The sequence below is a fragment of the Natrix helvetica genome, assembly GCF_964273705.1.
Source record: "Natrix helvetica genome assembly, chromosome: 4".
NCBI lineage: Eukaryota > Metazoa > Chordata > Lepidosauria > Squamata > Natricidae > Natrix > Natrix helvetica.
The window spans coordinates 116,559,252-116,584,149 of NC_138550.1; the positions used below are offsets into that span (position 1 = coordinate 116,559,252).

Consider the following 24,898-nt stretch of genomic DNA (forward strand, 5'->3'; position numbering starts at 1 on the left):
GGTGTGTGGAGTGCTGGCTTTGTTTCAGTAAGTGGAATGATTGGTTGTGTGGTTGTATCATGATTGGTGGATTGGTGCTGATTGGTGCTGGCTGTGTGTCCATTGTTTCGTGTTGTAATGGCCTGGGTGGTGGGTGGGGCTCGTTTGTTGAGTAGGCCTGGTTTCCAGATGTTTGGTAGGCGGGAGGTATCATCACGTTTATTCATGTTGTGGCGGTGTTTCTCTATTTCGACAGCTTCCATAATTATCCTCTTGTAGAAGTGTTCTGTTTTGGAGATTAACTTGGTTCCTTCAAAATTAATTTCATGTCCTGTAGCTTTAAGGTGCTGGAAAAGGGAGGAAGTTTTTTCTTTTTTTCTTACTGCGTTCTTGTGTTCTGCGATGCGTGCATTTATTCTCCTGTTCGTTTGTCCTATGTATGTTGCAGGGCAGATTTTGCATGGTATTTCGTAGACTCCTTGGTTTTCTAGCTGGATTTTGTCTTTGGGGTTTCTTAAGATGTTGGCTATTTTTTTGGTCAGTGCTAAAGTGCTGTCTTTATATTGTGTTTGTAGAGAATTTTGCTGATTTTATCTGTGGTGCCTTTGATATAAGGGAGGAGGGTGATGCCGTTGTCCTGTTTTGTGTCTCGGTTTTTGGAGGGAGCCTCCCTTAGGATTAGATTGGTAATTGTTTTTCTTTGGAATCCGTTGGAGATTAATACGTTTGTGAGAGTGTGTAATTCAGTTTTCAGGTGGTCTTTGTCGGCTAGGCGTTTGGTTCTGGAGATGAGGCGCTTGGCTACAGAGTTGATCTGTGCAGGGTGGTGATGGGATTGTGCATTTAAGTAGCAGTTGGTGTGTGTTATTTTCTGGTAGATGGTGTGTCCTAGGGAGCCATTGGGTTTTTTGTAGATTAAGACGTCCAGAAAGGGAATTTGGTTGTTTGCTTCTATTTCCATGGTGAATTGTATTTTGGGGTGTAGGCTGTTGAGATGTGTGAGGAAGTTGTCTGTTGTTGTGTTGTTAGTTGCGAAGTCATGTCCGACCAATCACGACCCCATGGACAACGTTCCTCCAGGCCTTATATCATTATATAAAACTAAGTTAGTGTTTTTACATAAGGTACAGGTAAATAAATAAAGTTGCTTGAATTTTTTTGTAATTGTGACCTTTTACTAATCCACACTTATTCTGGAGTAAAAGCTAGTGCTCCTGGTCCATAGAAATGTAAAGATTTCTATATTCAATATCCCAACAAAAACTCAAGATTATTTTCTTAATCAAACTATTAGGCAGAATATAAGTAGTATAAATGTCAACAAATAATAATGTGGTTAGTTTCAGCTGATATTTTTAATGATTCAAATAATAAATATATCATTCATTAGGTTTTTTTTATTATGCACTTCCTAAATATTCAACACCTTCTATAAATGAAAAAAGCCCCAAAAAGGAACAAAATTGTATTTAATATTTTTACCGGATACAGTTACTGAAGTTCCTGGATCAATAATTCCACTATTTGGCCGCACACAGTATCGACGAGGTGCTGTAGTTTTTACTTTAAAGCATATTTTTCTTTCTGATGGATTTCGTAGTTTAAGATTCGTGGTGACTACATCTGTAAAAGGACCTGTAAAAAGTTTGAAGGATTATTTTTGGGAATTAATTCTTAAACATTTAACAAAATGAAAAATCAGCAGACTATTCTTAGAAGACTGTAGAAAGTGACAAGTTAGCATACTTTTTTAAACTGTTTCAATTTGTTTTCGAGTGTTTGTGCTATCATTTCTACCTGTGTTCACAAAAATATAACTTCTTTCTTAGCAATTCTTTCATGTAAGTTGTATCACTCACTCTATTGAAGAACCAAGAGTCCCATCCAGATAGAATTTTTAATATGGATGCAGAAATTTTATTACATTTACCATATAATTTTAAGTACATTGAAAATTGCAATCATATTGTTGACAGTACTGCTATAATTGTGCAATATAAATGAGAGTTAATTAGAACTAAATTAGCATTTGCCACTGTGGTAACAATCTTCCCTTAGTTCAAAATGGAAAAGAAAAACAAATAATAGGAGAAAGAGAGAACTACCTTAAGTACAAAACTTTATTTTAGTTGCTAAACCCAAGGTTCTCAGAAGAAGCTACACACTAAGACTCCTAGAACACTCTTTGGTGGTGTTCATATTGCTCTTATGTTTCAATACATTCAGCTGGAGACTAGAAGCCCTGCCCTTTTCGCTTAGAAAAGCTATTGACTAATGTGAAAAGACTAACATTTTCAAAATAGGCTATTTCTGAGTATTAGCAAAAGTATGATTTTGGAAGACTATTTCTTCTTATCAAGAACAACAAAAAGAAGTTATGCAAATGTCCTTCTATTTGCCTAACTAAGATAATGTCAAGTGTGCTGAAGCCATGGAAAAGACTATTAAGAATCTTCACTGTTTTGCAACCCTTTTAGTCTATGTAGCTTCTCTCTTGGATTTTCATAGAAAAAGAACCATTATCCAAAAGTGGGGAAAGAATTTGGCATCTAATTTTCCCTTTAGAAAGTTATCTTTCCAAATAATCTAATAGAGGAGATAAGACATTTTTCTTAGTTTAGAAAAAAAAACTGCCTCTGTGAGTGATTATGGCCACCCAAGTCAAACAGTGCAACTCTGACCAGCAGATCAGAAAACAACCAAAATAAAACAACAATAAAATAATGTCAGCAGTTCCAAGAAGGCTCCACACCCATATGCACTACTCAGGTGACTCTGAGGGCACAGATAAGCCTCCAAGTGACCTCACCGATTTTCTAAAAGAATGCAAATTACCAGCTGTCTGCAAGGAATATAAATCCTTCCATACCCGACCATCCAGTCAGGGCAAAAGAAGCTTCTTGGCTAAGAAGCAAAACATCATAAAAGAAAAACAGGAAAGTCCAGTTGCCTCTTGAAAAAGCACCTTTTGGAACAACCATGACCTGAATGACTAAGACTCTCCCTTAGACAACAATAAAATAATTCATCTTATCCCTATCAATATATTTAATATAGTGAGTCCTTGTTTAAAGTCCACTCATTTGAAAGTCATCAAAGCTATGATGGCAGTTAATGAGAGGCCTCTATGGTTCTCATAGTTGCAACCATCACAGCATCCCACAATCACATAATCATAATTGGAGAAAGCCAAGTTTTAGTCCTCCTTTAGGCACGAAAGCCAGTGGGTTAGAACAATCAGGATCTCTCAGCCTTAGGGAGACGGTACTGGTAAAACCACTTCTATGTAGTCACCAAGAGGCAAGACTGATTTAAAGGACCATGACCATGACAATGCATACACACATACCACATCATGCAAACTCTTAAATTTTGTTTTTAATGCTACCAGCCAAACTGTGTATGCACAGGACCGTAACACTGAACTAGACCACAGTAGCCAAGAAATACATTACTGATTCGCACTTGGCAGACCAGCCCTCAAGACCTTAGAAAAGATATTCAAATGCTGCAATGTGTCTATACCTACAATAATCAGAGTCATAGAATCCCTGGAATTCCCTGTGACAGTGGAAGAGAAAGATGGACTTTAAAGGAGCGGGATAGAAGAATTATCAAAGGCTTCAAAAATTCCTGGGAATATAATGGGATAGCCAAGAAAGCATATTAATTAATAAATGAATAAATCAACCAAGTGTTCTTACTCAAGGCACTAGTCCCCTCAAGGCACAGACTCAAATTATCTTACTTCTAACACCTTATGCAAAGACCCAACTGTCTGATGTCAAAGATTCTAAAGCTAGAAAAGAGGGAGGGCAGGGAAGGAAAGGAAAAGGAAAACCAGCAGCAAAATGGCTAATTATGATGGCAAAAAGTGCATCATTGGAAGACTTGAAAGAACAGGCTACGGCAGTGTTGGCAAACTTTTTGGGCACTGAGTGCCAAAATGGGAGTGCCCACACTTGCACACGTTTAAGAAACCTGAAGAGCAGCTGCCCAGTGCGCATGTGCATGCCAGGAAAATGATCTTCCAGCAGAGCACCATCATAACTCCTAACAATCACTAAATAAGTTGTTGGGAACTATTTATGGCTAGCATGTAGGAAGGAGTAAATAATGAGAAAATGACTCAGAGGAATTCATCATAAAAATTCCAACAACAGGACAGTCCTCATTCCAATTACACATAGAAATGTATGCAAGTACAATTTATGCACACAGTTAATCCCAGGAAAGTGTATGAATGCAAATAAACGCACACAATGCATTCCATACAAAAAGTAAAATGCCTCCTATCTCTGCTACTAATAAATACTAGAAAGAACTCCAAAAACCATGCTATTTTTGCTTTATATACTGTTTTTCTCCTATTTACATTTATTGCAGGTACACAGAAGAGGCTGAAATGCAAAACAAAAACAAAAAAAACAGGAGAGGATAGAGATCTTTCCTGACCCCTTTCTAACAGCCCCTACACCCAAAATAATAAAACAAAATTTAACTCAGCTTTTCAAAGGAAGATGGTATGACTGTTCCTAACATAACTGGGATAGCTTTTGGCTTCTGTGATTTTGTGCTGTGTTACTTTGGCAGTACCTTGGGAGAATAGAATACTGAGTCATGAGTGTCATGCAAGCCTTCTCTTTACATTCAAAATATGTATCAGTGTCTGATGTCATAAAAATATGTGTGTCAAAGAAGTGCATTCACATTGCAATATAAATGTGAAGTACATTTCTCAATTAAATTAAATTACATACAACATATTTGATTGTCAATAATATTTATTTCATAGATTCTAATGAAGTTCTATTAAATCTTAAAAGACCACACATTATACCTGTTGGGCCTGTTTTTCACCCGCCACAGGCTCTGGAGGCTTTCCTGGAGCCTGGGGAGGGTGAAAAATAGGCCCAATGCGTAAGCCAGAAGTTTGTTCCAGAACTTCCAGTTGGGCTGTTGGGCTGTTTTTTGCCCTTCCCAGGCTTCAGGAAAGCCTCTGGAGGGCAAAAATCACGCCTGCGTGGTGCTGGGGTCGCTTGCGCAGGGGGATAGACACGTGTGAGTACACGATAGCCCGCACACATACAGTTTAGGCACACCTTTAGAAAAAGGTTAGTCATCCCTGCATTATACCATAGACTTTGGTAAACAACATCCCCTTTGGCTGATACATAAACTGTTATCTTGAGATGCAAGTATATTCCTATGGGGATGACTGCAGAGGCTTCAATTTTCCAAATTATTCTGCTTCAGACATAAAGCATTTGAACAACAATTTAAAAGTGAAATTCAGTTCAGAACTAAAATCATTAAGAAATACAACAATATCTTCTGTGGCCTGAACTGTGACAGTGAATTATTACTTATCTTCAGCAAAGACAAGAAAGTGTGCAATATTAATTACTTTTTACAAAAGATCAGTGTTAGTAATTTCACAATTTCATTTATTTCTATCTCCAACTTTTAAAAGTATAGATCTTTATCCACGTTTTCATTTTTTAATCTGCAGGATGCTGTATATAAATTTTACAACTTTTGTTTACTAGAATAGATAAACCACACTATTACACTGTTCTAGAAATCATTATGAATGAAAAAAAAACATTTAAGTTTAATAACAGTGAGATGGAGCAAAATATGCCCTACTAATTTTAGAAAGTCTTTTCTACTCATAAAGGAAGTGGACAATTTATGGAAAGATCACTCACTGTCTGAGAAAAGTGATTCCAATTCCAGGTAATTTTTTTTCATAGTTATAGAGCTCTAAAACAAGATTTGCCATCCTTTCTTTTTATAAATCTACCGTATTGTATACATGCACTGTAAACTCTACATTGTATTTCCATAAACATTCAAGGAATACCACTACTGTAAAGACTTTCTACTTTTATCAGAGTTTACAGCTGGAGAGCACTGCAAAGTACTCCAAGATAATAATGCCCAATATATGGCATAGATTTTCAGAAATTGATGAAATAGAACGTTGATCTTACCTAAACGTTTCTTTTCGGGGGGAGAGAGGGAGTGGTCACATGTGGGTATTCTCAAAGCCTGATTGGTCCAAAGACTGAGAGTAAACTTCTTAAATACTCCTGACTTCCCTTCTAACCCAGTTTCCTCGAAGGCAAACGACAGAACTGCAACAACAAACAACAAAAACAACCGAAAACACCCTCCCCCGGGAACCAGTGGTCCTCTCCTGAGCCTCAACAACCAGGCCAGGGTGGATCGTGACCACTCCCTCTCTCCCCCCGAAAAGAAACGTTCAGGTAAGACCGACATTCTTTTTCCAGTGGGAGAGAGGGAGTGGTCACGTGTGGGGCATACCCAAGCTTAGTCCCAGGGAGGGATAGAACTAACAGCTAAGGCCCAAGGGGAGTATCAGCCACCACCCTCTGCAGGACCCTCCGACCAAAAGAAGCATCCGCTGAGGCGAATGCATCCAGACGATAGTATCGGATGAACGGCGTTGGCAAATGTCCTCGAAAGGAGCCCTAGTGGCCCAAGCCACCGTGGTCGCAGCACTCCTGGTGGAATGGGCCGTTATCCCCGATGGAACTGGCCTCCCTGCCGCCCCGTAGCCCTCCATGATGCCTGTCTCAGCCAACATCCAATGGTGGCCGAAGACACCCTGGCCCCCAACATTCCTGGTTGGAACGAAACAAATAAGGCTTCCATTCGACGGACCTCTGCCGTCCGACGGAGATAAATACACACGGCGCGACGCATGTCCAGTCGGTGCCAGAGTCTCTCCCTATCGTTGGAGGGACCCGGACAGAAATCGGGCAGGACGATCTCCTGCGCCCTATGGAATGGGGTGTTCACCTTTGGGATGAAAGTAGGATCAAGATGAAGGACGACCCTATCCTGATGAAAATGGCAGAGATCATCTTTGGCCGAAAGGGCCCCAGTTCTGAAATTTGCCAGGCCGAAGTAACTGCTACAAGAAAGGCTACCTTAAGGGATAAAAACCGCAGATGCACCGACCGAAGAGGTTTGAACGGGGGGCCCGTCAGGGCTCTGAGAACAAGCGGAAGATCCCAGGTAGGGAACCGATGGATGGGGGGGCTGAGATTAGCCGCCCCCTTCAGGAAACGTTTGATCAGGGGGACGTGAGAGAGAGGAGGACCCCAACCCCCCCAAGACCAAAGAAAGAGCCGCCACCTGACGACGGAGAGTATTGTGTGACAGCCCATCGTCCAGGCCCTTCTGAAGAAATTCCAAGATGTTCGGAATAGTGGCCCTGGCAGGGGAAATATTAAGAGGGGAGCACCACCGGACAAAGGCCACCCAGGTGGAGTTATAAACCCATGTTGTTGATGGACGTCTAGCCGTCTTGATGGTGCGTATGACCCCGGAGGACAAGTTAGCCCCCCTCAAGATCTGCCGTTCAAGAGCCAGGAGGTCAGATGGAGCCACTGAGGTTCCGGGTGAATCAGGACCCCCTGCCGCAAGACCACCTCCTCCGGCGGAATACTCCACGGGGAAGCCACCAACAGCTGGACCAGACTCGCGAACCAGGGCCTCCTGGGCTAATAAGGGGCCACAACGACGACCCACACCCCTTCTGTTACCACCTTCCTGAGGGTCCTGGGATGAGAAGAATAGGGGGGAAGGCATAAAGAAGGCCCGGGAGTCACCTGCTCCGGAGAGCATCTGTGCCCTCTGCCGACCGGGACCGGAAGCGGATGAAAAAATACGGGAGCTGTGAGTTCGTCGGTGAGGCAAAGAGGTCCACCAGAGGGGTGCCGAACCTCTGACAGATCTCCCGGAACGACGGGTGGAGCTGCCACTCGCCATTGTCCAGAGTCGCTCGACTCATCCAGTCTGCCTGGTGGTTGGAAAGGCCGGAGATGTGCTCCGACACCAGAGACAGCAGATGCCGCTCTGCCCAGGCTCCCAGGCTCAGTGCCTCTAGCCAGAGGGCCCGAGAATGAGTCCCCCCTTGACGATTGATGTGGGCCTTGGTGGCCACATTGTCCGTCAGCAGAAGTACATGACGGCCCTCCACTGAGGTCCAAAAGTGCTGCAGAAAACCCCAGAGATTGAAGACTCTGGATGGTGAGACGGAGGTCCGTGACTGCCTAATGGAAGGACCCCGCCTGAACCAGGGCATCGTCCAAGTAACATTGGAGTCTCACCGGGACGGAGCGCAGATGCGCCGCCAATGCAGCCAGCACTTTTGTAAACACGCGGGGGGCCGAAGCCAACCCGAAGGGAAGAGCCCTGTACTGGTAATGGCGATCCCCGTGCGAGAACTTCAGAAACCTTCGATGAGCTGACAGAATCGGGATGTGTAAGTAGGCCTCCATAAGGTCTACCGACGCTAAGAAGTCTCCCTTCCGGATGCCCTGCAGAATGGACTTGAGGGAAGACATCTTGAAGTGCTTGTACACGAGGAAGCAGTTGAGGCGCTTGAGGTCCAGAATTGCCCTCCAGCTCCCCAAACTCTTTGGAACTACAAACAGGTTGGAGTAGTGGCCCATGCCCTGTTCCCCCGGGGGAACCGCCTCCACCTCCTGAATCGCCAGGAGATGGGATATTGCCTGCTCCATCAGGCAGCGGCGCTCCACGCTCCGGGACGGAGGGAATGATCTAAAAGGGTTCGGAGGGGTGGAGAGAAATTCCAACCTGAGGCCGTGTCGAACCGTGGCTCTGACCCAAGCGTCCGACGTGATTTCGTCCCATTGATCCGCATAGAGAGACAGGCGGCGGCCTATGGGACGACTCGGGTTCGAGTCACTTCCCCCTACGGTAAGGGCGACTGCCTCCCCCTCGAAAGGGCCGTCGGGACTGATGCTGGTACCGGTTTCTGTCCTGAAAAGAAGACTGGATGACTGCCTATCTGACTTGAAAGAGGAGAAGCGTTGTTTATGATCATAGTCAGGGGCCCTATATGTCTGCCTGCGGTAAGGGTGAGACCTAGCCTCGGGCTTCTTAGCGTTAGAGGGGAGGACCTTTTTTATCTTTGTTTTCGACCAAGATGTGATCGAGAGCCTCCCCAAAAAGATTAGGACCCTTGAACGGGGCAGCCGCTAGGTTCCACTTGGCCTTGTTATCCATTTGCCAGTTACGCAGCCACAAAAGCCTGCGGGTAGTAACCGAAGTGGCCAAGGCACTGGACGCAAACTTCACAGTGTCTAGAGTAGCGTCCGCGGAAAACTGAGAGGCCGCCAAGATCTTAATCAGATCCTGATGAAGCTGATCGTCCTGGATCGGAATGCGATCCTGGAGCTGATGGAGCCAGACAGTGGCGCAGTTGAAATAAGAGGCCAAGGCTGTAGCCTTTATGGCCCAGGTGATTGCGTTGAAATTCTTCCTCAAGGTAAGCTCAGCGCGCTTATCCTCCAGCTTCAACTTGTCCGCCGCATCGCCGGACACTACAGGCGAGGAGGAAACCAGAGTGGCCACCGGGGTGTCAATGGTAGGTAACTGTATGGCCTGGGCAAAGGTCTGCTCTACATTATAGAAGCGGTGGTCATTACTTCCAGGGTTCGAGAAGTTAGAGGGACAAGCCCACTGGTTTGTCAGGACTTCCATAAGCAAAGGAGGGGCTGGAATCTCCTCCTTGTTCATGGCTGTGTTTGAGAACATGCCATGTCAGGATCCCTAGGTGGGGGCACCGAGGGATCCCCAGTCCCAACCTTGGTAGTCTTCCTAGTCTTGTTCAGAAGGGTCTTGAACATGGCAGGGGCGAAGAGACCCAAAGTAGAGGGGGCCTCTGGAGGGGCCGCATCCTCATCCTCCAAAAACCCCATGTCCTGGAGATTCTCCTCTCCTGTGACTGAGGCTTCGCTAACCATGGATGGAGAGGACGCTCTGTACTGGGCGCGGCCCGAACCCCCCGGTCTGGAGGAGTGGGAGCTCCTATCCCGTTGGGCTATGCCCTGCGAAATGGCTGTAGAAATAAGCCTTTTAATACTCTCAGAGAGACGCTCCAAGTCTTCCATATCACCAACGGGGGATCTAGGCCCCTGAGGGGCAAACCTGCATGAATAACAAGGTCCCCTGGACATCCCCTCCAGGGGATCCGCAGAACCCTGTCCAGCCAGACCTAGAGAAACTGAGGGGGAGGGAGAGGGAGACCCCCTCCGCCTGGAGTAGCTGTCCCTTAGGGCCACAGCTGCAAATTTAGAATTTAGTGAGTTTAAAAATGCCCAATTAAGACCAAATAAATATCAGATTGACCTAACAATATTCCTACCTATGATTCTCAGCAGTGCTTGGACCAAGAGACTGAGAGGAAACTGGGTTAGAAGGGAAGGCAGGAGTATTTAAGAAGTTTATTCTCAGTCTTTGGACCAATCAGGGTTTGAGAATACCCACACGTGACCACTCCCTCTCTCCCACTGGAAAACAATGAAGTGCATTAAAAGGTTAAAAAAACTAATAATGGGGACAGAGTCATAATAGACAGAGTCATTGTGGCAAGAGCTTGAAAAGAACTATCAAACAGCCCTAGTGACTAGTTTCCCTGACATAGGAAAGATTAATAGCATTAAAAATGGAATTACAAAAATTACTAATGACATCAAGTCTTAGCAAAAACAAGCAGATATTCACTATGCACAGTCCACAAGCAGTTTTCAAATCCAAATGGATTATTTGGCTATGACTGGAAATGTGTGATACTATCTCATTTGATAGTTTGTCTCATCAGAAGAGAACAATATACTAGGGCAATGATGACTAACCTTTTTGTTGTTGTGTGCCAAAAATGCAAGCGGGTGCACGCGATAGAGTGTGTGTGTGCCGGCACCCCTAATGCAAAGTGCCCCCCAAATATGCATGCAAGCACCCCCCCCCAACAGCTCGCTTCCAAGCTGAGCCTGGTATTTCCTCCGGGGAGCCAAGAGAGGCCATTTTCACTCTCTCCAAGCTCCAGGAAAGCCTCCGGAGCCTGGGGAGGGCAAAAAACGGGTCCAATGGGCCTATCAGAAGTTCAAAAATGATCCATTTCTGGCTTCCAAAGGGACTCTGGGGGGGGTCATTTTCACCCTCCCAGGCTCCAGGAAAGCCTCTGGTGTCAGGGGAGGGTGAAAACGGCCTCCCCTGGCGCAGCAGAGGCCCTCTGGGAGCTGGAAACAGATAGTTTTTGAACTTCCCTGTTTTTCACCCTCCCCAGGCAAAAATGGCCTCCCCCAGCCCTCCAGAAGGCCTAAATCAGCTGGCCGGCATGCGCACTAGAACTGACTGCTTCCGTGCTGGCAGATATGGCTCCATAGCTTTGTCATCATGGTACTAGGGTTTATAATATAGTGATTGGGTTGGATGGTTCCAATATAGTTTCTTAGAATATAGTGGAAAAGGTGTTTGACTAGAATCAGAAAGACTCAGGTTCAAGTCTACCTTCAGCCATGGAAGCTCACTGGATGGGTTCTTTCTCTTTCAGACCACCCTACCTCATGGGTGGTGATTGGGCAGAAAAATCAGAGGACAATGTGTTATCTGTTTCCTTCCTTGAGCTCCTGAAGAAAACAGTGGGATAGACATTCTTTTGTACCTGTTATATCTATGAGATATGGATAGTGATGATCTATGTTTGGACAACATCTGTGCACACTCCTTTCTGCTTGGGGATTCCCTTAAGTTCCCTAGTTTTAGATGTGCTCTAGGAGATAAAATGGCAGGAGAGAGGAGTCTACTATAGCACCACTATAGGAAAATGAAGAGTAAATCCAATTGAGCACTGGCAATTATTAAGGATTACTTTGCAGCGGTAAAAGTGGCAGAAAATGACTAGCTGGCAACCCTGTTCAAAGTGGTCAAGTCCCTCCTAGGTTGGGATTGGCCTGAACTGCAGGCTCTCTGTGAAGACTGTTTTCAGGTAATCATGGGATATGCTTGCCTCTACTCTGAGTCGGACTCTGTGCAAGTTCATGGAGTTCACCACAGCCTTGTCAAATATGGTTATTTGGAAAGAGTTTGACCCTTATAAGCCTTGGGTAAGTAGACAGGATTCTCAGGGCTGTTAAATGCAGCCAGCTATGAATCAGTTCAATGTCCCTCCTTACTGATTAAAGTCTGCTGGGAGACAAAATATGTCTGCATTCACCACTGCATTCATGAATCCTTGAAGGAAACAGTAGCTTGCCAGTTCTTAAAGAGGTAGGTGTCTGCCCCCTCCTCCAAGTTTTATCCTTGGATCCAACAATTCTAGACAATTTTCATTCTGCCTGCAACATTCTCTTTTTAAGGTTAGGATTAGGGTTAGGCTTCCTTTTTAGGGGAGGCTGTTGAGGAGGTGATCCGTTTGCAGCTACAGACCACCCTTCAGGGTATGGATTAACTTACTCTTTTCAGTTTCAGATCAGATGTAGCACTGAAACAGCACAAATCATACCCATAGATGATCCATGGTAGGACTGGAATGGGGTTTTCATATGGCCCTCCTTGATCCATCCCTCAGTGACTTTTTATACCATCAATGACATGGTATCCTTCTGGAAGCACAGTGTTGCAGTGGTTCTCTCCTCCAAAATGGTTCAGATTGATGTTAACAGGAGATGTCTAGCTCTACATTCCTGCTTTACAGATTTCCTCAAAGTTCCAATCTCTCTCCCTGCTCCTATTTAACATCTAAGAAACATTTGTTAGCGCAGGGTTAAGTATCACCAATATGCTAATAATAGGTAATGTTATATCTTTATCCCTGCCCAATCAAATTAAGTTCTTTTCCAGAGCCTGAAAGCTGTGGGTGTCTGGATATGAAAGAACAAATTCGGCTCAATCCAAAAAAGGAATAACTGTGGATTTTAGTGCCATGATCCCTTCCCCCCACCCATTTCAAATGTGAAGGCTTCCCATTTTTAGATCTAGCATTCCCCTAGAACAGTGGTTCTCAACCTGTGGGTCGGGACTCCTTTGGGGGGTCGAACAACCCTTTCACAGGGGTCACCTAAGACCATGGGAAAACACATATTTTCGATGGTCTTAGGAACCGAGACACCAATTTTATGGTTGGGGGTCACCACAACATGAGGAACTGTATTAAAGGGTCGCGGCATTGGGAAGGTTGAGAACCACTGCCCTAGAAGAACTTGATAACAATTTTAGATTCCTCTTGGACTCACAATTCCTGTTTGAAGCACGTAGCAGCCAGGAGCAAGAGCTCATTTTGTCTAACTCCATCTTGTGTATCTTGTATCAATTATGTCCATTCCTGGATTGGGAGGCCTTGTTCACAGACCTTTATGCCTTAATTATATCTCGGACTACTGCAACATGCTCTACATCCTTTGAACATCATCATGAACAGTTGTCCAGAATGTACCATGGCTAGGTATATAGCACATTATGCCAATTTGACATCAGTACTTCATGAGATACACTGGCTTATCATAATTTCTACTGCAATTCAAGGTACTAGTTATCACCTATGAAGCCCTTCATAGCACAGAGCTATTTTATTTGTAGAACCATCTATCTTTAACTATTTTTGCTTTCCTACAAAGTCCGATAGAACAGCCAAATTTTGGATCCCATTCATGAAAGTGACTTCTAATAAAGCCCAATAAGCATGCCTTCTCTATCATGACACATACCCTTTAGAATAGACCAGCCATGATACAGATAACCTTGATTCTGCTGTCTTCCATAAAACTTTAAAAGTAAAGCTTTCTCCAAGCACTAGAGTAGGATGTAGAATAAGCCTATTAAGAAACCTAAATCAAGATTTTGATTTATTTTTGTTTGTTTGACACTTTATTTATACTGTTTTACTGTGGTTCTTTTATATTATGGTATACATTGTTTTGTTTTTAATCCTAAATTAGCTGTCTAGAGTTGCATTTTATGAATTGGGTGGCCATACGCATGGGATGCAGTGGCTCAGTGGCTAAGACACTGAGCTTGTTGATCAGAAATGTTGGCAGTTCAAATCCCTAGTGCCCTGTAATGAAGTGAGCTCCCATTACTTGTCCCAGCTTCTGCCAACCTAGCAGTTCGAAAGCATGTAAAAATGCAAATAGAAAAAATAAGAACCACCTTTCGTGGGAAGGTAATAGCATTCTATGCGCCTTCGGCATTTAGTCATGCCAGCCAAATGACCATGGAGACATCTTTGAACAGTGTTGGTTCTTCGGCTTTGAAATGATGAGCACCACCCCCTAGAGTTGGGAACGACTAGCACATATGTCCAAGGGGAACCTTTACCTTTACACATTGTTTAAATAATAACAAATAAATATTCAATGTGTGCAGAGTACCAAACATAATGAGGAGAGAGGAGACTACAGAGATATGAGATGATAAAGTGTACCAATGTAAGGTCATGGCATTCACTTAATGACCCATGATTCACTTAATAACTGGCACAAAAATTACTGTAAAATCAGATCCGGTCATGTGGGTGCCTCAACACAACCAGAAAAACTTAAAATGGGAAATCCTGTCTCAATTGCAATCATAAGCTGAGGATACCTGTAAGGTTTTAAAAACTATTTAAAATATTATTTAATGAATGAATGAATTAGATTAGTTTTATTTACATTTATTCATGTTCACTATACAACCATTTGGGCATTTATTATGCTAGAAGCTATACAAATGTGGTGAGCATTAAAATGTGGAGAATATTACGCTGAGCTGAGCAGGACTAGTAAGTAGCACAAAAGCCATCTTTAATGCTATCAAATACATCAAATTAAGAGCATACTATGCTTTCAGATTTTTAATGTGCTTTTAAACATTAAATAAAATTATCTCAACATATGTCATTTTCCCAAGTTACACACAACATAATTGCTTGTTTCAGCCAATTTCATTCAACCACTGCCACCTAGAAATTATAGGTGGTAACATTATATCGATACGATCATTGGCTCTAGCTTCCAAATCCTACAATTTAAAATATATGCTACTGTGCTGATCAGGCAAACGCTGTAGGAAACTCCTTCAGTCTGTACATTCAATCATACAACCAATATTCAATCCCAGAGAGGCAGGAAAGCTCATAATCACTACAAAATTGAATCCTCAAGGGTGACAGAGAAGAAGAATCTTGCCCTGTTTGCCCAACAAGTTCCCCTTTCTTCACAATTGCTGACAAAAACTTGTCTGTAGAGAAAAGAACAATCAGTGGTGTATCTTCAGAAAGAGAACATCTGATGGAACCAATCTGGTATACATAGAGTCTTTGACTTAGTACCACCTATTTAATGATGGTTTGAAGTTACGAAGGTGCTGAAAAAAATGTGACTTGATCCATTCTGAAAGTTAGAACTGTCACACTACCTCCTCGGTTGCATGATCGCAATTTGAGAACTTGCCAATCAGATCACATTTATGATCGCTGCAGCGTCTTGTCATCACACGATCATAATTTACCATCTTCCCAGCCAACTTCCAACAAGTAAAGTCAATAAGGAAAGCCAGATGTGCTTAATAACCATGCGACTTGCTTAAGGACCACAGATATTTGCTTAACAACTACAGCAAAAATGGTTGTAAAATCATGTCTGGTCATATGATGATTCGCTTAATGATTGCATTGCTTAGCAACCAAAATTCCAATTCCAATTCTAATAATAAATTGAAGACTATCTGTAGAAGTTAAGACTATACATTCTAGTCCTGTCTTAGGCATGAAAGTTAGTTGGGTGACTTTGGGTCATTTTGTTCTCTCATTCCAACCCAACTGACAAGGTTGTTGTTGTGGAGAAAATAGAAAGCAAGGCATGTATTAGTATTAGGTATGTTAGCAGCTTTGAGTTATATATTATAATGCAGGATAAAAATCTAACACTAATAATCTAGGAGGAGGAAAAAGCAAGTGTGTGTAGAAACATAAGCAAAATGAGATTGGAAATAGTCATATGATCCTCACTAGTTTCCATGAGAGAGCTAACAATCTTTCTCTGGGATTAAAGATGAGAGTGTGACTTGGAATCAAGAATATCTTCAAGGAGAAGAGAACAAGGCCTGCTTAGGGAGGGACAGGCAAAGAGACTATATAGCCAGGGATTTGTTTGGAAACCATGGTAACAGCAATGTTAGTGTCTGGATTGAAGAGAGAAATAATGTTGAACCATGACCCATAAAACTCTGGTGAGCTAACAGGAGCTACAAAGAAATGCTTCTAAAGCTTAGATTGAAGGTTGCAATCTGAGGGAGTAAGGACCAGCTAACTGGAGAATCAGGTTAGAGAAAATTCCTACTATCTCCAACATATGAGTTCTAGGCCATTATCTTCTTGAGCATTATTTTGTTTTCAGATATGCTAAATATTATATCTGGAAAGTAATTTCCAGAAAGTAATTATCTATTTCAAGGAGTTGTCTCTAATTTTTCTATCAGAAGTTTACTAGTTTTTGTTATAACTAAAGTATCACTTGCTCCATCTTAACTTCTTTGTGCCTCAGATTCATATTTGGATCTGTGTCTGCTTTCCCATAGCATTTTAAATGCCTTATCTTAGGTACCCAAGCTAAAAAATGTTTCCGTTTTCCTTATTTTTAATAATATTTTTAAATACTAAGACAATTAGCTACAAACTTCAAAGTTGCTAGAACCAGATAGTGATGCTATATAACAAGTTACATCATAATTATTATTGTGCTCAGTCTTGCAGTTGAGTTAATTTGCTTGAGCTATAAGAATCACATCTCCCACACAACTGGAATGGTCAAAATATCTATATGCTGCAGCAAGTGGTAACAATGATGAAGTGTACTAAATCATAACCAAAAGCTATACCATGTACCCCAGCAGAAGGATGGGTCAGGACCCAGCAGGTCAAAACTTTCCAGCTGCATACACACAACCCAGCTAACCACTCACAACAGTTACTAAATGACCTTAATCCACTCATTTCATTCAGTGCATTACATCCATGAATTGACAGATCTATTGATTTACCAATTGCTAAAAGCAACACTCATAGAAAATGTGTTAACTGTGGTGAGCTGTGGTGATACAGTGGTTAGTATGCAATATTGCAGGCTAAGTCATTGCTCACTGCCAAGAGTTCAATTCCGACTGGCTCAAGGTTGACTCAGTCTTCTATCCTTCCGAAGTTGGTAAAATGAGGACCCAGATTGCTGGGGGCAATATGCTAACTCTGTAAACCATTTAGAAAGGGCTGTAAAGCATTGTGAAGTAGTATATAAGTCTATAATATGCTATTTCTATTACTAATATGTAACTGCTTAGGTCTATTCTTATATTCATTCAGTCTAAGGCATTTAAGAGTAGAATTGTATATTACTTGCAATTTGAAGAACACAGACTAATAACAACTGTTAAAACATTGGGGTGGGTTACTATCCTAAACATTTTTATTCATTCTGTTTTTGTTTTATGGATATTTTCCTAGTTTGTTGCTGTGAATAACCAGGAATCCTTACGACGCAACGCATCAATCTGCTATGTATAGGACAATTTTATTAACTTCTCCACCAGCAATGCCAAATGTTTAATAATTGATATTTTAAACTTACTTTTCATATTACATGTGGACCCATTTTCTTTTGTATTATTAGAGAATCAGAAGCAAGTATTTATAATGGGCAGTTAGGGTCTATTTATTCTTAACATCTATTTTCCAATCAAATTAAAATTTTATAGACATATATTTGCTATGTAATGAGCAATTTTTTGCATTTTAGCAACTAAATTTAATATTTTACTTTTGTCCTCTCGAATCTTAAGTTTTTGGCAAAGGAAAGCATACCAATAATATCGTTCTTGGAAAAGCATACTGGGAACTGTAAGATAGATAACTCTAAAAGCCCCCATGGAAAAAGAGAGGTACTTTTGTAGCTCCTATGAAAGCTACACCATAGTCATAGCTCTCTAAATCTAATAAGGGTATGGACAGTTCCTGGGTATGCTAGAAGGGGATTGGTTGCAACATCTTTCCATTACCCATGGCTCCAACTATGCTAGTTATTCTTACATCACTATTTTTAGTGGGTAACTATTTTTTATGCCTGGGTAACTAACTGTATTTGCAGTTATATATTTCATTAACAATATCACAAACAAATGTGAGCTATACCCCTGAATACATATTCAATGTTCACAGAAAATCTCAACATCAAGCTAACAATGAATGTTTAGTAGTTATAAAGCAGCATATATACTAATAATCAGTAAGAATAACCCATATGAATTGATTAAATGAAAAGTTAACGTAGAATGTGTGTTTCAACCAATTCCCTTTAATAAAAAAAAGTTACTATATGTAACATAAAATTAGTAATTAACTTTACTTGAAATATCTAAAATTTTTGTATTATGTCAAACCTTTTAATAATTATGTGTTGCTACTGGTTTTTCAAAATTATGAAAACAGGATTAAATCTTTAAAAAGCTTTCAATACAAGTATTATTTAATATTTTCCATTCTACAAGGAGAATCTTGGAAAGAAGTCAATATTTGCATTGTTACCAAAGGAAGGGCAAGATTTTATCTTCCACTAAGAATTATAAACCAATTTTTCATGAACAATGATCTAGCGTTTTCAACAATTTTCGTGGCACAGAGAAAGTTTTAGACAATCACCTGACAAGGTTGTTATAGGGAAAGTAGGAGGAGAAAGGTATGTTGCATATGGCCGCTGCCTTGAGTTATTTGTAAAAATAATAAAGGTAGAATACAAATAGATTAAATTAAATTAATGGTGTTGACTAAATCATGTGATATCCAGAAGGGAATGAGGTTGTTTGCTGTCCCCTTTGTTGTTTATTTTGGTTCCTGAAATTTTGAACAAAGATATTAGACAACATCAGAAGATAATGGGCCTAAAAATTAAAAATAAGATCTTTAAATTCAGAGCTTTTGCTGATAATTTGGTTTTGATTTGAAAATCAAAATGACCTTTAAAAAGGTTAAATATTTGACTAGAAAAATATGAATTGCATATTATTTCAAAATAATGTTAAAATATGGAATGAAGTTAAAAAAGATAAGTTGAGATGGAAAAAAACTGTTATTGTTGGAAAGAATTTCTGTGATTAAGATGAATGTTTTACCTGGAATGTTATTTTTATTCGAGACAATACATATACTGACAACTGATTAACATTTAAGCAACAGAAAAAAAAATATTTCCAAAACTGTTTGTCAAGACCAGAAACTGAGAATTAAATACAAACTGCTAGAGGTGCTAAAGAAAGAGAGGAGTTAGAAGACCAGATTTTGAAATTGTATTTTGCAAGTTGCTGTTTAATATGGGTGAAAGAGTGGGTGATTTTAAGAAATAGACAGCTATTGGACTTGGAAGAACATGACATAAGACCTGTTGGCACAGCTACTGGGATATGATAATGTTAAAGTTAATGTAAATTTAAAAAATCATTTTATTAGGCTTACCTTACTGAAAATTTTGAATTGGCATATATCATAAGTGACTCATAAAATTCCTTCATAGCTATCACCCAAAAAACCTTTTATTAGAAGGGAAATTACACTTAAACCGAAATGATTGACTTAACATGGATCTGCTACATTTTTTCCAAGGAGTATGAAGTTGGAAGACTTTACATGCCATTGGAACTTGACAATACTAATGAACTTGAAAATGCTAAGACTGGTTTTAATGTTGAATTGAATACAAAAGATTATTGATAAAATGTAGTAACTTTTATTGAAAATTAAAACAGGATAAACAAGCGAAAGACTGTATAATAAAATGGACAAAAAGAAGTATAATATACAGTTGGGTCAATGGAATAGTATGAGGAAGAAAGAATTTAAATTTACATTAAATTACAATCTTGAGAATGTTTATAAAATGATGCATTCCTGGTATATGACACTGGATAAATTGTGAAACATATACAAGGGAATTTCAAATATTTGTTGGAAATGAAATCAAACTTAGGGTACATTTTTCAGCTTTGGTGGACACGCAAGAAAGCTAGAAAACACCGAGATTGAGCATGTATTCTGATTCAGAAGATTTTAAAAATGAAGGTGTAATTGAAACTAGAGATTTTTATTTGGGGTTCAGTGGATAAACAAATAGAAACATTTTATGGAAACACACTTTTTTATATGTGATGAACTACAATGAGACCTTTGTATGCACAAAGATGGAAGAGTTTACAAATACCTATGAAGTATACAGAAAGTGTGGAAGAATGGATAGTGAAGCTGATGGAATTCACACAGATGGCAAAGTTGACAGCTTTAAGTAAAGAATATACTAATTTTATTTCTACTTAGAAATCACTTTTGGACTTTTTGCGAGAAACTGAAATAAATGTTGATTTGGGGATTTGACGATTAGAATTACATAGGATTAAAGAAATAATGTAGACAAATGCTAAACTTATAGTAAAAGTTTATTTTTTATTCATAACTCTACCAAAGAAAATCAGAAATGATTAAAGTTTGCTTAAATTTTTTATCATTTTAACCTGTTTGATATTTATAATTGTATTATATTCACATATTTTGTGAGCCACTCAAAGCTTACAAGCTGCTTTGGCACATAATTCAATATGCTTTCTCCAAAGCATTTAACATGAGCTTAGTGAAACTTACTACATATGTGTATGACACGTAAGTAAATCTTTTATTAAGGTCTTTGACGAGTAATGGGTGTGTGTATAAAAATAATATATAATATACATTAAACATGGCAGTTAAAATGAACTGTAAGAATTAAAGAGGATGAAAAGAAGGGAAAGAAAGTATTACTAACATGCTAAACATTCTCTATGGTATCGGAGTTACAGGGGCAGATATTTGTGGAAGTGATTTTTTTTATATATTTACCATCGATAACTGCTGAAGGGAATTGAATCTGGCGAAAGCAAATGTTCTGCAATGTTTGTTATGTGAGATTAACAATAATTGGTTTGTTTGCAGAAGAGTTTCCAAACCATGTACTGTTGGTGCTAAATGTCATATTACCATCCTACATCAAGGAAGCTCTCCTTCAATGATCTTTTTACTTGGTTATATCCCATCTTTTGTATTGTCTCATTACAAAAGCCATAGGCTTCTAGATGGATTGGAAGTGATCTTTGCTAATGAGGGATGTTAGGCCTGTTGGCTTAAAGAGTACTTTTAGTCTGTAATTAAAAATAATGATCCAAATCCTAGCTTCTATCCTATTCCTCATTCTAGTCTTAAAACTGAGTTAGACACACATCTAGGGACTTGCATGATTAATCTTAAGAACTTGATCTGTATCCTCTGGGCTAGTTAGTGTAAGGCCTCACTGGAATCCCAAATAATAGTTATACCATTGCTTTTGCCTCAAAAATATGGCTTTGCAGAAATGAAAAGACAATTCACTGTGGCATTCCTCTAGACAACCTACAATATATGGGCCAAATGTGAAGCCCTTCATTCCAACCAGTGAAAGATAATTTCCAGGTAGTTAAAATATTTGACTTGTTTAGTCATTGATATACCTACCAACTATGCTTTTGAGGATTTTTGTTAAAGAATCAATTTTCCTTTTTCACAATATTGAGCAAAGGACTATTTGAATCCCTACCACAGATAATAACAGAATAACCATGCCATCATGCAGGAGAAATGAAGGATGCCCATCAGCTAATTTTACCGGGTGAAAGTTGCCATTATTGAGGTGCTGTTTAAATTACAAAATAATGAGGCAACAATACAGTTTAATCCTTGTGCTGTTGAAATTGAGTTGGCTAGCTGCTTTTGGGAACCAAATCTTACCCCTTGAGTTGTTGGTATTGCTATAAAGTTTATATATTAGGAGAAGCAGTCATTTATCTATGTTGTTAGATGGTTCCATCTACAAAAGCTGAACAAACGATTCAAAGCTATATTTCTCCACTAGGTATTATAGGATTAATACTTGGTCTATGATAGATCTTGCTGGTCTAAAACCAGCTAGGATATTGCATGTTTGACACTACACTGAAATGTCTTCATGATCTATCTTGCCAAGCTTCTACAAAGATTCCTCTTAACAATCCCATTACAATTTCCTTTTATTGAAAATGTCAATGAATGAACCACAGATAATCAAAGCATTTGTATGTTCTACCATTTGAGCTATGTTCAGAAACAAGAATGACAATCTTGCATTATGCTAATGATTCTTCTAAAAATATTAATAAACAGATTGTTTAAAAATATGAATATATTCCCCCAGGTTCATAAACTTCATGAACCTTATAGGGAAAATATATTTGATCCAAGGCCAATTTCACATAGTAAGTAAAATTTTCATATGAGAGCTTTCAGAACTTTCTCTGAAGTCCTATCCATTTAAAATACATTATTTTCCCCAAACTCAAATTGTGAACAATTAAAAGGCAAATCCCGTAATACTTCAGCAAACTAATGTACTATTATCTTGTCCTGTATATGCTTCCTCAACATTCAATTCACTTTTGAGCAGAATGCTTTTCCTGTTCAGGGTTTGCGTAGTTTAAAACACTGATCCCTAACCACTCAATTTTTGAATTTAATTTTTTTAAAAAAATTACTTTGGGGGCTTTTATAGAATTATTATTTAATGCAAAAAGGGCTATAAGAATTATATATTCAAGTCCATTTCCCACACCTAATTCATTCTGTTAAAAAGCATAATTGTCTAATTTTAAAACGATCTATAAAATCTGGAAGTATTGACAAATACAATCCTACCAGAAGGGGAAAATTGTTTTGTTTTAAGTTGCCTTTGCCTTGCTCTAATTTAATAACTATCACTGTTCTTCTAATGGAGCCCAATCAGAAAGTAACATTTTTATCACCTATTATATAACAGTCCTACAGGATCTCACAGCCGAATTTACTGTAGTAAGCATACAACGGACATTCAAGGCGTATAAAGTTATCCGAGTCTTCCACGCCGTTTCATCGAACTGCAGCTGGAACTCCCTTTAATTGAGGCATCTATCAGAACACGAATGCAATTTATAAAGTTCAAAACGCAAAAGAGCATAAGCGTTGCAGTGGAAAACGCCCTGAACTAAGTACATACATGACACATCAAAGGGTGTTGGTGCAAGGTATCGCCACTCTTCTATACGGTCTTACACCCGCACGGACAAACAGCCGCGGTCATGCGCTGCATACAGTACTGTATTGTATGCTGTTGTGTACTGAATGGAAGGCAGCAAACCCCCCCCCCTCCCTTCGCCAGCCCCGATACAAAAATCTGACGGCTACCACAAGCTCTGAAAATACACAAGTCGCGTGGAGAGCTACCAGCACAGTCCACAAGCAGGGCATTTTCTGCAACTTGGGCCTCTCCTACCCAACCGGGGAGGGCGGGGAAAAGTCGACCGGGAAAGATTCGGTGTCATGCCTCTGATAAGGGGCCATTCCAATCTCATGGCAGGAGGGACGGACGCCGTGGTTCGCTGGCAGCCGAGCGTCCCGGGGCTGAGGGACCGAGGCCGCTGCGGTGCAGCAAAAAAGAAAGGAACGCCTGCCAGATCTTAAGGCAGCTCCTGCCAAAAGCGGTTGGGCTCTTGAACCTCTCTCCCCCGCTTCCACTGGCGGACCTCGAGCAGCCGCTGAGGGGGAGCAGCAACCAGGGGCGACGTCGGAGGGAAAGCCAGCGAACCACCGCCTTTACCGCTCACTACAGCAAACCCACCGGGAATTGGGGCGGGAGAGGCGGGGAGGGGGGTGTCGTAAAGACAAGAGAAGAGCAAAATGGCGACTGCGGCGCTTCGTCCTATTCCCCCGAATCCAACCTCCTTCTCGGGCCTCAAAAGGGGGTGTGCGGGGAGGGGGGACGGCAAAGGAATAGCTCGGGCCTCTTCGGGCTACCCCCACTCAACACTCCCCCTTCCGCAGGCTCTCGCGCGCGGGAAGGATCCGGCAGAAAAGGCGTACGGTTTCCTTCCCGGCCTTCTCGCTCTCGGCTCTCCATTCCTCCACCGGCCTTCCTATTACCGTACCTTTGAATTTTAGGTCGGTGGGCGGATCGAGCACCAGGATCTGCTCATGCTTGGCCAGGACTCCGGCGGCCGCCATCGCTGCTCGCACGTTCGCTGACTCCAGGAGGAAGGAGAGGGCGGGCGGGGTGGGGAGGGAGGACGTTCCGCTGGGGAAGGAGGAGGAGGGGAGGGAGCCTTCCGCGGAGGACTTGCAGCGGCGGCAAGGCTCGCAGCCGCCCCCTCCCCGTAGCCCCGCAAAGCACGCGGGCTCAGGAGCGCGCGGGGTCAGCACCCGCTTGCCTTTGCGACGCTGTCCTCCCGCCTCCCTTCGCGCTGCCCCTGGAGCAAGTGACTCACTGGCTCCCCAGCGCACTGCGATCAACGCCAACTATGGCGCGGGCACGAGGACAGTGGCCGAGAAGTTCGAGCACCCGCACGCCAAGCCGTGCCGGGAACCGCGCAGCCGCGAGCCAAGACAAACGCCGCCTGCGCGCGCTCCCCCTTCCACCCTCTTCTCTCTCCAGGCTCTCGCTGGTTGACAGCTTCGCCTGGGAGGTGAAGAATCGTCGCCGCTCCGGGAATTGCCACGCGAGGGAACGTAAAACCCAAAGGCAAAGAGCCAGTCAGTCTGGAGGGATTGCTCTGCAGAGGGGGCGGCAGCGCCTGGCGACTCGGCTAACCCGAAAGGAGAAAATTGACACAAGGACATTAGGCGTCAAAAGCTTCAACGCCGCCGAAAGAAAGCGGCTTGATTGCTGAAACTCCACGCGTACCCGAATTTCGTTCAGTGGCATGCCGGGAATTGTAGTCTTCAAGTAAATGGGAGAGAGGAGTTACGTTGCGCGCCCTTCGTTGTCTTAGATTAGAACTTGGCTCGCGACTTGTGCTGCCGTAGTTTGCATCGGTGACAGTTCTTTGTCACGACTGAAAGAGGGAAGACTTTGAATTAGAGCTGCACAAATCCAGATGACCTTTAGGTGTCGTCAAAGAGATATGTACTGCTTATTGTGCTTATTTCGACTCCTAGCGACCACATTGAAAGAGTGGTAGCCTGAGATTTTGCACTTCTGATAGCGCTCTCGTTAGT

General features: G+C 41.5%; 1 protein-coding gene across 2 annotated transcripts in view; it reads right to left on the reverse strand.

The window, feature by feature from the left end:
* Positions 1 to 24,201, reverse strand: part of VAPA (VAMP associated protein A) — a 42,948-nt gene extending 18,747 nt beyond the window's left edge. The window contains exons 1-2 of one of the 2 annotated variants that reach the window (XM_081950137.1): positions 23,833 to 24,201; positions 1,462 to 1,614 (exon numbers count right to left, since the gene is read on the reverse strand). In XM_081950137.1, the coding sequence (XP_081806263.1) occupies positions 1,462 to 1,614; positions 23,833 to 23,908 (229 nt within the window). In that variant the 5' untranslated portion in view covers positions 23,909 to 24,201. The remainder of the gene's footprint in view (positions 1 to 1,461; positions 1,615 to 23,832) is intronic. The other variant, XM_081950138.1, reaches the window with a different exon arrangement.
* Positions 24,202 to 24,898: the final 697 nt, after the last annotated feature.